Source organism: Rana temporaria, chromosome 12 (assembly GCF_905171775.1).
Source record: "Rana temporaria chromosome 12, aRanTem1.1, whole genome shotgun sequence".
NCBI lineage: Eukaryota > Metazoa > Chordata > Amphibia > Anura > Ranidae > Rana > Rana temporaria.
The window spans coordinates 104,008,385-104,024,192 of NC_053500.1; the positions used below are offsets into that span (position 1 = coordinate 104,008,385).

At 43.8% G+C, this 15,808-nt stretch overlaps 1 protein-coding gene across 9 annotated transcripts in view; it reads right to left on the reverse strand.

Annotated features, from left to right (window-relative positions):
* Nucleotides 1-15,808, reverse strand: part of LOC120918451 (exocyst complex component 7-like) — an 86,796-nt gene that overhangs the window by 58,786 nt on the left and 12,202 nt on the right. For all 9 annotated transcript variants that reach the window (XM_040330034.1, XM_040330032.1, XM_040330033.1 and 6 more), the window contains exons 4-6: nt 10,477-10,582; nt 9,304-9,526; nt 5,571-5,738 (exon numbers count right to left, since the gene is read on the reverse strand). In XM_040330034.1, the coding sequence (XP_040185968.1) occupies nt 5,571-5,738; nt 9,304-9,526; nt 10,477-10,582 (497 nt within the window). The remainder of the gene's footprint in view (nt 1-5,570; nt 5,739-9,303; nt 9,527-10,476; nt 10,583-15,808) is intronic.

Consider the following 15,808-nt stretch of genomic DNA (forward strand, 5'->3'; position numbering starts at 1 on the left):
GCGCTGGACGCCATTCACGTTCACTTTGAAGCAAATGACGTCCTTGCGACGTCATTTGCCGCAATGCACGTCGGGAAAGTTTCCCGACGGAGCATGCGCTCTACGCTCGGCGCGGGAACGCGCCTAATTCAAATGATTCCCGCCCCCTACGGGATCATTTAAATTGCGCGCGCTTACGCCGGGCATTTTGCCGGCACGCCCACGCAATTTACAGAGCTACTGCTCCGTGAATCAAGGGCAGCGCAGTAATTTTGCGCGAGCGCAGGGCAAAATCGTTGCCCTGCGCCTCCGTAAAAATAGCGCAATTCTACCTGAATCCAGCCCAGTGTCTCCTGGGAAGCTGAGTGTTCCGCCTATCACGGAACAGAAGAAGTAGGAGGCGCAGCTTTGAAAAATGGACGGCCGCGATTCTGCATGTCTTAGGATAAGGTAAGGGATGTTAGGTTACCGGCGTATAAGAATACCCCCGACTTTTAAGAAGATTTTAAGTAGGGTTGTCCCGATACCGATACTAGTATCGGTATCGGGACCGATACTGAGCATTTGCGCGAGTACTTGTACTCGCGCAAATGCTCCCGATGCCAGATCCGATACTCTTTTTTTTTTCACCCGGCTAGCAGGCGGAGGGCTGACTGAAAGGGCCGGAGAGCGGGCTGAGAGGGGGTGGCTATCAGGCAGAGGGCAGACTGAAAGGGCCGGAGAGCGGGCTGAGAGGGGGTGGCTATCAGGCAGAGGGCAGACTGAAAGGGCCGGAGTGCGGCGGCTAGCAGGCGGACTGAGTGGGCGGAGAGGGGGCGGCGAGCAGGCGGAGAGCGGACTGAGGAGGCGGAGAGCAGAGCAGTCCTCCGGTATGTAAAACAGGCTACTACATACCACTAATGGAGGAGAGCTGCTTCTGCTGCTGCTGCCGCCGTCTAGTTCATCAGCGCTCGGGGGAACATACATACCAGCTTTCATTTGAATAGCTGTGTGTTCCCCCTCGCACGTCGTCATAAATAGCCCCTCCCCCTTGTCCGGGGACTTTGATAGACAGATAACCCGTCCCAGGATTGGACAGGTGATCTGTCTGTCAAAGTGCCTGGACAAGGGGGAGGGGCTATTTATGACGCGCGGCGGGGAACACACAGCTATTCAAATGAAAGCTGGTATGTATGTTCCCCCGAGCGCTGATGAATTAGACGCAGAGGCTACAGCAGTGACCAGCAGCAGGTCAGCTTTAATCATATATAAATATAATAGGCCTAACTTTATCTATGGGAACAGGACAAAGTGTGCTAGTGATATAATATAATGTTTACATTGCACACCATTCTTCCACTTTTTGTTTTCACTTTTATTTTTCTTTCAAACAATGCAGCAGTGTGCTGCAATCAGCAGCTCCAAAAACGGATAGCCAGGGACAAGCTGTGCTTTGGGAAACCCCCAAAGCAAAAACTTAAAATTACCACCCATAAAACAAAAGGGGGGGCAGCTATTTTCTTGCAGTTAATCAGTGTGCCATAATAACTCATCCATCAGGGTTCATTGGGCAAATGATTTTCACAGCAGATGCAGTGTCAGTCAGAATCGTTCATGCCCTGTAAGACCAGAGCCTGACTAAGCTGTCATTCGCTGGGGAATGCAGGCCCAGCAGCTTTCCTATTTAGTGCCCTGCAGGTGCTGTGCATTTGGGGACATACAGCTGCATTTGGGGACCAATGGATACATTTTTAAAAAAGTATCGGTATTCGGTATCGGCGAGTACATGAAAAAAAGTATCGGTACTTGTACTCAGTCCTAAAAAAGTGGTATCGGGACAACCCTAATTTTAAGGGGTTAAAAAGTCGTCTTATACGCCGGAAAATACTGTATGTCCCCTTCTTCAAGGTTCAGTACTGCTTGGACCTTGAAGAAAAGGACATCCCCCGAAAGCTTGTAATGAAAAATTGTATGTTAATGCAAATAACAAAAGTATCATGGACAGTACTCAATTTTCTCTGAAGAGACAAACATAGATCATCAGTAACACTGCCAAATGGTAAACTAAAATGTGAACCTTTTATCAGGACATATACCTTATGGCCAAAAGTTTGTAGACACCTGACCACACCACCCATATGAGATCGTTGGGCATTACGTTCCAAAACTATGGGCAATATTATGGATCTGGCCCACTAGAACAGCCTCTGCCCTGGGAACGTTTTCCACAAGACTTTGGAGTGTCTGTAAAATTTTTTGATAGGTGCCGATTTTGGGCGAGAAGATCTGGCTTGCAATCAGCATTCCAGTTCTTTCCAATGGTGTGAATGAAAGTGGAGGTCAGGACTTAAAATTCTTCCACACCACTCTTCAAACCATATATCTTGATATACATATTGTCTATTTAGTTCAACCAATAAAAGTCGGGGGGGGGGGGGGGGATATATACAATACTTTTCTTTTACCATATCCTATATACACAATCCTATACCTACAGTTGATCAAGAGGAAGGCAAATAAACTCAGCAAAGCATGTTACAATTTCCTTCAGCAGGGGAAAAAATCCTTTCTGATCCCCGAGAGGCAATTGGATATTCCCCCGGATCAACTTTACCTATAAAATATTAGTATCCAGTTATATTAGGTACATTTAGGAAATAATCCAGGCTTTTTTTTAAAGCAATCTACTGAGCTGGACAGAACCAGCTGTTGAGGGGGTCAATTTCACATTTTCACAGCTCTTACTGTGAAGAAACCTTTCCTATTTGAAGGTACATCTCTTTTCCTCCAGACGTAAAGAGTGTCCTCTGAGATGACCTTAAAGTGAATAACTCAACACCAAGTTGAGAATCATTAACTACTACTCTCTGAATACAGTTTTCTATCCATTTACAAAATTATTTTTCCAAGCCTGTAGACTTTACCTTACACATTAGTAGGGTTGTCCCGATACCACTTTTTTAAGACCGAGTACAAGTACCGATACTTTTTTTCAAGTACTCGCCGATACCGAATACCGATACTTTTTTTTTATCTCATGTGACAGCGGCACATGTGTCAGTATGTTTTTTTTTTTTTTTTATCTTTAACAATTTAATTTTTACATATTTTTTTTATTTATAATGCTTTCTTTTTTTTAAGGGGGGGGGGTTTATTCTTTTGTTTTTTTATTCTTTATTTTTTTCAGCCCTGTTGGGGGGCTTTGGTGAGATATCAGGGGTCTTAACAGACCTCTGACATCTCCCCTCTGAGACAGAGAAAGGGACTGGGGACACATGTTCCCCAGTCCCTTTCTCAGCAGCATCAGCTGCACTGAAAATGAATGGAGAGAAGACAGCGTCTTCTCTTCATTCATAAACTGAAACATTTGTAAACACAGGTTACAATGTTTCAGTTATGTGAATGGACAGAGTCAGTGATCACGGACTCTGTCCATTCGGAGCAGTAAGGAGCTGGATTTACCGGCTCCTACCCCGCTCTCCATCCTGGCATTTCCAGGGGGTGGAGGAGGAGCATGGAAGGGGAGAGAAACACGGCGGGATACACGGTGGGATACATGGAGGGGGGAGACAGACTGCAGCAAAACGGAGGGGTGCTGGAGGAGGACACGGGACAGTCAGCGGTGATCGTGTGTGGGGGAGTTACAAGCACCGATCACCGCTGATTTTAAAGCAGCTGAAAACCGCGCGGGGGAAGGGGTGTAGAGAGAAGCGGAGAAATTAATTTTAAATCTATACAGCGGTGATCGGTGCTTGTAACTCCCCCACGCACTGATCACCGTCGACACTACAAGTATAGGGTGAAGCATCAGGAGCATTTGCCTGAGTACAAGTACTCGGGCAAATGCTTGGTATCAGTATCGGGACAACCCTACACATTAGCTGTGTGCAGGGAACTGTGTCAAACGCTTTTGCAAAATCCAAGTATACTAGATCCACAGCCACCCCTTTGCCAGAGGTTTTATTTATCTCCTCATAAAAAAGAAATCAGGTTTGTCTGACAACTTCTGTTTTTCATGAATCCATGCTGTCTGTTGCTTAAAATATTTTTTCCAGCAAGAACTCATCTATGTGGTCTTTTATTAATCTCTCCAGTATCTTCCCAACTATAGAAGTTAAACTAACAGGTCTATAGTTACTTGGTAAAGACTTGGATCCTTTTTTTTAAATGATAGGCACCGCATTGGCCTTACGGCAATCCAGTGGTACTATTCCAGTCATTAACGAGTCCCTAACAATTAGATACAGCTGGCTTTGTGCACAGGGGCATAGTTAGGCTTAGTGCTAGTTCACACCAGATGCAGTTCTTTGTGCTTTTTTTTCTGCACAAAAGGCACACACAGTGTGTTCCATGTATTCCAATGGCTCTAGTTCACACCATGTAGTCAGTTTCTGCACCGGAAACGGACTGCACTGGTGTGAACTAGAGCCATTGGAATACATGGAAAACACTGTGCGTGCCTTTTTAGTGCAGAAAAAAAGTGCACAGAACTGGATAGATTATAAAGTGACTCGTAAAATGACTTGAATTCCTGCGATATATGCTGGGGCATGGTTATTTTCTGGCCCGTCGAGGAGCGCACGTGTGGAATGTAGGATGCCAGCTTCTGGTCTCGCAGGGATTGTGCTAAGAGCCTACCACACTTGCTGCCTGATTCGTAGACTCTCCTGCGGGTTATCTGTAGCGCTGACTTAGCTTTAAAAGTGAGTATATCCGTGACCTGCGTAGGTATAGTGTCAAGTTCCGCCTTCAATCGACCCGTCTGGGATTGTTTGTGACTAAGCTCCAGGGCCTGAAGTTTGTCAAGTAGGGAGGTCAATTGGGCAGTCCTTAGCAGTTTAAGTCTTGCACCGTGCTTTATGAGGGTCCCGCGAATCACCGCTTTATGAGCTTCCCAAATCAGGCCCGCCCCGCTGTCTGTGGTAGTATTAGTACGGAAATAATTGGAGATTTCTCTAGTCCCGTCAGCCACTATCTCAGGGTCTTGGAGGAGGCTCTCATTGAGCCTGCACGGCTTCCTTTGGCCTCTGTAGAATTCGGTCAGGGCATACCGCATCAAGGTCGGTGCATGGTCCGACCATGTGATGGAACCCAGGGAGACTCCTTTGACCGCCTGCAGTTGGTTATGAGGGACAAAGATATAGTCGATGCGCGAGTACGCATTGTGAGGGCGGGAGAAGAAAGTGTAATCTCGCTCCCCTGGGTGAAAAAGGCGCCAGGTGTCAATAAGCTGTGATGTGTGCAGAGCTAAGTGGATGGCCCTGCGCGCGCTCCGAGTGATCGAGGAGCGCCCCGTGGAAGTATCCTCTTCAGGAAGCAGGGAAGCGCACAGAACTGAACGGAACTGCGTCTGGTGTGAACTGGCCCTAAAACAGGAAAGGACCAAACTGGAAGTGCACAATTGTTTAAAATGTCTTTGTATGCTGTAGCACTAACAATACCCTTCACTGGAGACAGCTAAACTCAATAATTTGAAGGGGTACCCACAACCTTCTAAACATGCAGAAAGGTGATAGTCCGGGTGTCCACAAACTTTTGGCCACATAGTGTAGGCAAGTACACAGGGTGGAACGCTTGGGAAGATAAGAGCTACAGTGCATTTTAAGTCTGACCTGGCCTCTTGGCTGGTTTCTTGGTGGGGGTGTCCTTCTTCTTGTTAGGCACAATGGGAGAATAGGGGACCCCAGGAGTTGCACTGTTCTTTCGGAAATGTTCTTTCAGTCCCTTTATTGAACGGTCCAGTTGGCTGGAGCGAATCTGGTAGTATACATTCATGAAGTCTGCAAGGAGAAGCGGACGAATGAATAAATCATCTTCAACGAGGACAAAAGTAAAAACAGAATGCAAATAGGTCATATTGCAACAATGCAGAAAAAAAAAAAGAGATAATATAAAGTCAGAAAGCAATGCAATAAAGCTGGACACCTTAAAAATTATAGAAACCACGCCTAATAGTAAAGCAGGCAACAAGGAAGATTTAAAGCTACATCAAATCTAATTTGTAGTTGATAATAAGATTAAATGCACGTCAAGGGAAAACTCCACTTTGAGAAAACATATATAACTGTCACAAGACATTTGGCAAGGTAATCACCGACGTACCATAGTAGGCCTATCAATGGCAGATCAATAGCCCTTTAATTAACCAGTGCATTGGATAAACGGCCATCAAACCGCCGATCCACAAGTTGAGTGCCGTGTTCCGAGCTGTCATTAGACAGCACGAAGCACAGAGACACTGTACCCAGTTGAGTCGAGGGGCTGGGCACCATGTGATCGCTGTGATTGGTCATCATAGCGATCACAAGGTACTATTTACAGTGCTGGTTCCTCCCCTTCCCCTTACAACAGGAGAAGTAGAGAGAGCAGAGCTTATGAATGGGCACAGAATGAATGGATCAGCAGCTGCAGCTACTGATTCATTCATTCTGTTGCTGTGACACAGTACTTTTATTTTTTTAACTGCCTGTGACGTCATCGCACATGCTTCATGCCAGCAAGTGGCGCCATGTTTTGCGCTGAGTGATTGTTGTCTACTCTTGCGAGTATACATGCTTAAAATAAAACTCATGTCATTTTGGATACTGGGTCATGGAGTTATCTGTTTACTTTCTCTGAGCATTACTGGTCAGATGATTGTGAAGGTGGTCCACTGGAGCTCTTTGAGAGGGGTTGGAGCCATTTGGCATGATTAATTCCAGGCTGCTGTTTGTTGTCCATTTCATAAATCTCCTATAATTTAGAGATCTGATCACTCCATTGGGACTTCTCATTGTTTGCTATGACACTTGCAGTTTGATAAACTCTATTGAATGCTGCAATTTATTTATAGCACATACTGCAAGTTGTATGAATTCTATTTTGAATTGCACTATATGTGAATTTATAATTTGATGAATTTAAATAGTAGTTACATAGTAGGCAAGGTTGGAAAAAAAATACATCAAGTCCAACCTATGTGTGTGATTATGTCAGTATTACATTCACATTGTATATCCCTGTATGTTGTGGCCGTTCAGGTGCCCATCTAATAGTAGCTGGAAGAACATTTTGCAGCTAATTAGGTTAATTGGCAACAGGTCAGTAACATGACTAAGAGTATAAAAAGGGTATCTTAGAGAGTCAGAGTATCTCAGAAGTAAAGATAGGCAGAGGTGTACCAAATTTGTGAAATGCTGCTGAATCTGTGAAATCTAAAAATTAAAACAAATTCAGAATAATCTGTAACGTAATATTGCAAAGACTTTAAATATATCATCATTGACAGTACATATCATCGAAAGATTCAGAGAATCTGAAGAAATCTCTGTGATCAAGGGACAAGTCCGAAACACAATATTGGATGCCCGTGATCTTCGGGCCTCATACAGCATTGCATTAAAAACAGGCATGACTCTATGATGAGCTCAGTAATACTCAGTAAAAAAAAAAAAAAAAAATTGACATGCCATCCAAAAATGCAAGGTAAAGATCTATCATGCAATGAAGAAGCCATATCTGGACATGATCCAAAGCTCATTAATAAAACTGTTCTGTGGTCTGCCGAATTGAAATTTGACATTCTTTTTGGCAACAATGGGTGCCACATCCTCTGGACTAAAGAGAAAGACCTTCCAGCTTGTGAACAGTGCTCAGTTCAAAAGTCTGCATCTCTAGTGGTATAGGGGTGCATTCATTAGTGAGTATTGAATTGAAGCAGCTTTCACATCTGTAAAAGCACCATCAATGTTGAAAGATATAGCCAGGTTTTAGAGCAAAATATGCTTCTATCCAGACAACTTTTTCAGAGAAGGCCTTGTATATTTTAGCAGTGCTGCACAGCATACAGTATTTATGACAAAGGCATGGCTTTGTAGTAGGACAGTCTGGGTACTTAACTGGCCTGCCGGTAGTCCAGACTAGGGTTGTCCGATACCACTTTTTTAGGACCGAGTACAAGTACCGATACTTTTTTTGATGTACTCGCCGATACCGATTACCGATACTTTTTTTTAAATGCAGCCATGTGTCCCCAAATGCAGCCATGTGTCCCCAAATGCAGCCATGTGTCCCCAAATGCAGCCTTGTCCCTAAAGGCAGCCGTGTCCCCTAAGAGAAAGCCCTCTCAGTGCGAGTGCTGCTGTAAATGGGTATTATGGAGAGGGTAGTACTTATACTAGTACATCGGGATCCTGTCACCACCTGCTATTCCTTATATTGGTGGTCATCAATTTGCAAGGCGTAGGGGTCTCAACTATGGCCTGGACATCTCCAAAGGGGGCTGCACATTATACATTACTTACTTATATATTAAAATTACAGTATATGACAGAATACTGTCAGATATTCCAGACATACGAGAGGAGAAGATTGGAGACCTGTAACAGGTGTGGTTGTAAGACACACCACAGGGGATAATGAGAGATTGTGGGCATGCTATATGATACTACTAGGGATTATTGCCAATATAGCCTTTTTTACGAATGAATACTTCCAGTACTAGCTGCTGGGGTCTTTAAAGGGCTGCACTGCAAGTACCAAAGGGCTGCAAGCTGAGCTTCAGTGTCTTGAACTAAAGACTGGCAGAAAACCTTCATTAAGAGTATTTGGAAAACCCTGCCTGCTGAAGCGATGTGTTCCAGATCAGCCGATATGTGTCCCCCAAGAGAAAGCCAAGCCCCCCCTCCGCCACTGCCGACATCTAGTTGATCAGCGCTGGGGGAACACAACAGCTTTCATTTGAATAGCTGTGTGTTCCTCGTCATGTATAGACACTCCCCCTTGCCCGGGCACTTTGATAGACAGATCACCTGTCCAATCCTGGGACGGGTGATCTGTCCATCAATGTTTCTGGGTAAGGGTGAGTGTCTATACATGAGGCGCGGCGGGGAACACACAGCTATTCAAATGAAAGCTGTTGCTTTCCCCCAGCGCTGATCTTTTGTGAATCTGGCCCACTGTGAGAAACTGCCCAAAAATAGGTGTGCCAAGCTTGTAGCATCATACTCAAAAATACTTGAGGCTGTATTTGGTGCCAAAATGTGTTTCAACAAAGTATTGAGCAAAGGATGTGAATTCTTATGTACATGGGATTTATTTTTTTTTTTTTAATAAATTTGTAAAGATTTCAACCAAACTTCTTTCATGTTGTCATTATGGGGTATTATTTGTAGAATTTTGAGGAAAAGAATGAATTGAATCCATTTTGAAATACGGCTGTAACAAACTAACATCCATGTGGAAAAAGTGCAGCGCTGTGAATACTTTCTGGATGCATTATATATAAAATACACATTGAGAAAACAACTATGGCCTATTGTAAATAATCTTGTACTATTTTATAGACCCTCAGCGATATTCACTCACCTTGGTTTCTGCCATACTCTATCAACCATTGAGAGATGCGTATGATGTCTTGTAAGATTCCTTCTGGAAGATGCTCTAGAATTCCCTCCTCTTGTCCTTCTATCTCTTCATCTGTACCAATGAGGTCCAAGATGAGAATAGGAGGGACTGGTTTGCTGTGTCTCTGAAGGAGGTTACGGAACTCAGCATCCAAGGATTCCTTTCCTCTTTCAAACAGCGACTTCTGTAAAATATGAGTAATACAAATCACTATAGAAAATGTCCAAAAATTAACTTTGTTATAAGATAGAGAACATAAACTTTAAATTGGGAGCAAAAAAATGTGTCAATATAGCAGTACAAGATTAATTTATGATCTCCATTAGCATGTCTAGTTCATTTACGCTCTGAGGGCCAGATTCACAGAAGAAGTACGCCGGCGTATCTACTGATACACCGGCGTACTTTCAAATTTGCCGCGTCGCATCTTTAGTTTGAATCCTCAAACCAAGATACGACGGCTTCTGGCTTCGATCCGACAGGCGTACGGCTTCGTACGCCTTCGGATCGTAGGTGCAATACTTCGGCGCCCGCTGGGTGGAGTTTGCATCGTTTTCCGCGTCGGGTATGCTAATTAGCTTTTTCCGTCGATCCACAAAGGTACGCGCGGCCGTAGCATTCTCTTACATCGTCGCTAGTCGGCTTTTCCCGGCGTATAGTTAAACCTGCTATTCTGTGGCGTATAGATAGACTTGCCATGTTAAAGTATGGGCGTCGTTCCCACGTCGAATTTTAAATCTTTTTTTTTTTGTGTAAGTCGTCCGTGAATAGGAAAGGACGTAACTTACGTCGAAGTTAAAAAAATGACGTTGGTGCGACGTCATTTTGCGCAAAGCACGGCGGGAAATTTCAAAACGGAGCATGCGCAGTTCAATCAGCGCGGGGACGCTCTTCATTTAAATGAATCACGCCCCCCACCCGCCCAATTTGAAATACGCGCCGAGAAATACACTACGCCGCCGTAACTTACGGCGCGAAATCTTCCTGGATTCGAAATTCCGCCAGGTAAGATACGGCGGCGTAGCGTATCTCTGATGCGCTGCGCCTGGGCAATTCTCTGAGAATCTGGCCCTGAATTTTTATTTATTTTCTAAATATAATTGTTTCTTAGCATGCGTATGATTGGTAACGTACCACTGTGTTTAACTCAGGGCTGTCCGGATTGTTATCCTGAAAATACTCCACTGCTTTCTGAATCTTAGCAATGCAGCTTAGGTATTCTTCTAGTCGTCCCGATGGTCTAAAAGATATAAAGTATGACAAGTGATTTCCATACATAATAAATAGAATAAAGAACCTACCACAAAATGAAGAGTTACACTTCTTTAAATGACCGACAGATTTAGGCCCCTTTCACACCTGAGCATATCTTTTTTTAGGCAGAAAGTTGCGCTTTTTTTACCGCGATTTAAAAGGTCAAAAGATCACCAATGTAAAAAGCAAAAAAACGCCTAAGTCTGCCTAAAAAAAAAGTCCCAGAACTTGTTTGAGCTTCAGGCGTTTTGGAGTGGAGATGTGAACCATCTCCATAGAGAATAATAGATTTTTTTTTTCCCCTCCAGCGTTTTGTAGCTTCAGGCTTCAAGCTACAAAACGCTCAGGTGTGAATGGGGTCTTAAGGTGCATACATAGCCAAACCGTTAAGTTTTTTACTGCCTTTGAGATTCATCCTGGTCACCATGGCCATTGAGACTGAAAGTGATGGGGAGTTCAAACCTTTAGGCCCTTTCACACTGGGGCAGTATGTGCGGTGGCGGTATAGCGCCGCTATTTTTAGCGGCGCTATACCGTCGGAATTGCGGCGGTATTGGGCCGATAGCGGTGCGGTTTTAACCCAAGCTAACGGCCGAAAAAGGGTTAATACCGCCGGCAATGCCCCTCTGCAGAGGCGCATTGCCAGTGGCATTACCGTGGTGTCCCATTGTTTTTTTCTCGCCTCAGTGTGAAAGCCCTCTGACTTTCACATTGAGAATGTTGGGGCAGCAGTATTTCAGGAGTTATTTATGCGCTATTTTTAGTGCTAAAACGCCTGAAATATGCCTCGGTGTGAAAGGGGCCTTACAGCCCTCATCACAGCAAGAGGTGATGATGAACCTATTATCTAGAATCCAAAACCCCCATTATGGTGACAACTATCACTTTTAAAGCTTTCCTCTTACTTCCTATTGCGTCTCTGATAGAGTGGCTATAAATGTACTTTAAAAATCATAAAAATATTCAATTGCAACACATGTGCAGCACCATGGCAAGTGCGGATCCAACTGAGGCTAAGAAGGCACCCTTTCTTGGCTGTAAAGGGTAGAAGGGTTTAATTCCACTTTAATGCCGCGTACACACCATCACTTTATGTGATGAAAAAAAACGACGTTTTAAATCATGAACTAAAACAACGTTTTTGAAACTTCATTTTCAAAAATGACGTTGCCTACACACCATCGTTTTTTCAAAATGCTCTAGCAAAGCGCGGTTACGTTCAGTACTCTTTTCCATTGAAGCTAGCTTCATAACTTGCTTCTGAGCATGCGCGGGTTTAAAAATGTTGTTTTAAACGTCATTTTGCCCACACACTATCATTTATTTGACACAAAAAAACGACGTTTTGAAAAACGACACAAAAAATTGAAGCATGCTTCAATTTTTTTTTGTCGTTTTTCACAAGACATAAAACAACGTTTTCCCCCACACACAGTCATTTTAATTGACGTTTTTCAAAACTTCGTTTTTTTTCATCATATAAAGTGATGGTGTGTACGCGGCATAGGAATAAAGGTTATTATTAGGGTTGTCCAGATACCGATACCAGTATCGGTATCGGGACCGATACCGAGTATTTGCGGGAGTACTCGTACTCGCGCAAATACCCCCGATACCTAAATAGAATACTTTCCCCCCCCTTTCCCCCCCCGCCGCTGCCGCCGCATCGCGCCGCCGCATCAAGGGACATGGCTAGAGGGACATTGCTGCATATGTGAGGGACATGGCTAGAGGGACATTGCTGCATATGTGAGGGACATGGCTGCATATGTGAGGGACATGGCTAGAGGGACATTGCTGCATATGTGAGGGACATGGCTAGAGGGACATGGCTGCATATGTGAGGGACATGGCTAGAGGGACATTGCTGCATATGTGAGGGACATGGCTAGAGGGACATTGCTGCATATGTGAGGGACATGGCTAGAGGGACATTGCTGCATATGTGAGGGACATGGCTAGAGGGACATTGCTGCATATGTGAGGGACATGGCTAGAGGGACATTGCTGCATATGTGAGGGACATGGCTAGAGGGACATGGCTGCATATGTGAGGGACATGGCTAGAGGGACATGGCTGCATATGTGAGGGACATGGCTAGAGGGACATGGCTGCATATGTGAGGGACATGGCTAGAGGGACATGGCTGCATATGTGAGGGACATGGCTAGAGGGACATGGCTGCATATGTGGGGGACATGGCTGCATATGGGGAGGACATGGCTGCATATGGGGAGGACATGGCTGCATTTGGGGACACATTTAAAAAAAGTATCGGTATTCGGTATCGGCGACTACTTGAAAAAAAGTATCGGTACTTGTACTCGGTCCTAAAAAAGTGGTATCGGGACAACCCTAGTTATTATATTCCATCATACAACACATTAAACCGAGGAATACTGTATATTAAATATGTAAAAGGTCAGCAACACAAAACTTCATGCCTAACTTCTGTGAAGATTTTAGGTGACAGAGTGGCCCATAAATCTGAACTGAATACGGCAAAGCTTGTCATTTAAGGAAACCACTCAGGGGGTACTTTGTATGTAAAAGTCAGTTCAGAAAAAATAATGCATGGACGTTGGGGTTTTAAAAGCGATCTGTTGGAGAGAGCAGAAAATAGGGCTCGGGAGGAAGTCCTGTAACAATTTGATGTTAGTACAGCACTCTCCTCACTGATATATTGTGTTCTGACAGATGGACGCCCCCTGCCAGAACAAACCAGTCAGTACTCTCTGCCATTGGCTGAGAGCGCTGATCGGATACCGATTGGCAGGCCTTTTTTGGTCGTGCCCCTTTGACAGAAGGCTGGCTTCTGACGGACTTTTTTTTATTATATTTTTCTAATTTTCCTTACGAATTAACTAGGCCTTATTAGTTAAATTCTTAATAAAATAAGGGCACCGAACCCCAGTGATTTCTTTCATGCTGTTCAGGTAAATCTCCGCCTGTCAAAAAGGTTGCCTAGCTGTGCTTTAGTTCTTCTTTTCTAACAAGTTTATGATTTCTAGATGGCAGGTTAGGAAGACATTCCCCAAAAAATTATTCATATTAGCTTTACATGATAAAAATATAGTCTGTGAAATGTTCTTATAATGTCCCAAAGATGTTCATTTCACAATGAACATTCTTCTTGTAAATTTGCCTTTGTTACATAAACGTTTTGAATAGACATTTTTTTTTTAAATCTGGCGCCCTTTAACTAGTTGCCGACCAGCCGCCGCCGTTTTACAGCGGCAGGTCGGCTCCCCTGCGCGAGAGCCCGTAGCTATACATCGGCTCTCGCGCAGGGCGCGTACGGGCTCCCATGCGTGTGCCCGACGGGTGCGATCGCCGCCGGGCACACGCGATCGCTCGTTACAGAGCGAGGGGTGGGAGCTGTGTGTGTAAACACACAGCTCCCGGGCCTGTCAGGGAGAGAAATGCTGATCTTCTGTTCATACAATGTATGAACAGAAGATCAGTAATTTCCCCATGTCAGTCCACCCCCTCCTTCAGTTAGAACACACCCAGGGAACATATTTAACCCCTTCCCCGCACCCTAGTGTTAACCCCTTCAGTGGCATTTTTTATAGTAATCAATGCATTTTTATAGCACTGATCACTATAAAAATGCCAATGGTCCCAAAAATATGTCAAAAGTGTCCGAAGTGTCCGCCATAATGTCGCAGTACCGAAAAAAAAAAAACGCTGATCGCCGCCATTATTAGTAAAAAAAAAAATAATAAAAATGCCATAAAAATTCCCCCCCATTTTGTAAACGCTATAAATTTTGCGCAAACCAATCAATAAACGCTTATTGCGATTTTTTTTTACGAAAAATATGTAGAAGAATACGTATCGGCCTAAACTGAGGAAAAAAAAAAATTTTTATATATATTTTTCGGGGATATTTATTATAGCAAAAAGTAAAATATTCATTTTTTTCAAAATTGTCGCTCTATTTTTGTTTATAGCGCAAAAACTAAAAACCGCAGAGGTGATCAAATACCACCAAAAGAAAGCTCTATTTGTGGGGGAAAAAGGACGCCAATTTTGTTTGGGAGCCACGTCGCATGACCGCGCAATTGTCAGTTAAAGCGACGCAGTGCCGAATCGCAAAACGTGCTCTGGTCTTTGACCAGCAATATGGTTTCGGTGGTTAAGGCTCCAGTAAACCGGAAGTGATGTCATAACATTGCTACCAGGTTACTAGATTCCGGCTTTGTTCGGGTCTCCAGGCAGCTGGCTGGCGTGCCAGCTGGTCGCTCGGTCCTACCGGTGGGACAGGAGAGCCCGGGCAAGCCATGGAAGGCTGTGGGGCCACATCTGTTGATATTACAAGCAAACAAAAAAAAAAAAAAACAGTACCAGGGTGATGCCTGCCAGGCATCACCCTGGTATAACCACTTGAAGCAGAAAGCCACATATATGCATTACGTCGGCGTGAAGGGGTTAGTAAACAAAGTGCTGAAGTGCTCCGAAAAACCTCATGCTGTGAAGTGTTGCACACACGCCTTTTGTACCCTTACTCACCAGAGAAAATGGACCCCCTGCTGGTGTGCATGAGGGTCTAACACGCTTAGTTCTGGTGAGGGGGTTTATAGTAGATCTTTTCAATCTTCCTAGATGACCGGTGATGCGACGTGTCTAGCTGCCAATACTGACATCACTCATAGTTCACCAGAATCAATAGAGGGACAGAACCCATAGTATAGTTATTTTTGCTTATTCAATAAAAAAAATAAAGTATAAAAACCACACTTACAATGTGCAAGAGGGATAATCGCTAGTCGCAAAAGGCACAGATGGAGAACACTATAAGAGTTCTCTCCTTCTATTGATAATCATTTTTAGCTTTCTTTCTGCCAGTGCTGCATTCTAACCACTTTCTGAACGAGCCTTTTTCTGACATTAATTAATTAATTAATCTGTATTTTTTTGCTAGATAATTACTTGGCGGTCATTGATTTTTTTTATGTCACATGCCCAGTGGATTTTTAAACACAATTTTCATTTTTAAATACACTTAAAAAAAAAATCATAATAAATACCCAAATTTTTCGTATAATATGAAATATGATGTTATGCCGAGTAAATAGATACTTAACATGTCATTATTTAAACTTGCACTCGCTGGTGGAATGGTACCAAACTACAGTACTTAAAAATCTCCATAGGCGACGTTTTAAAAATGTTTACATTTGAAAGTCAGCACCTACAAAAAGTGTA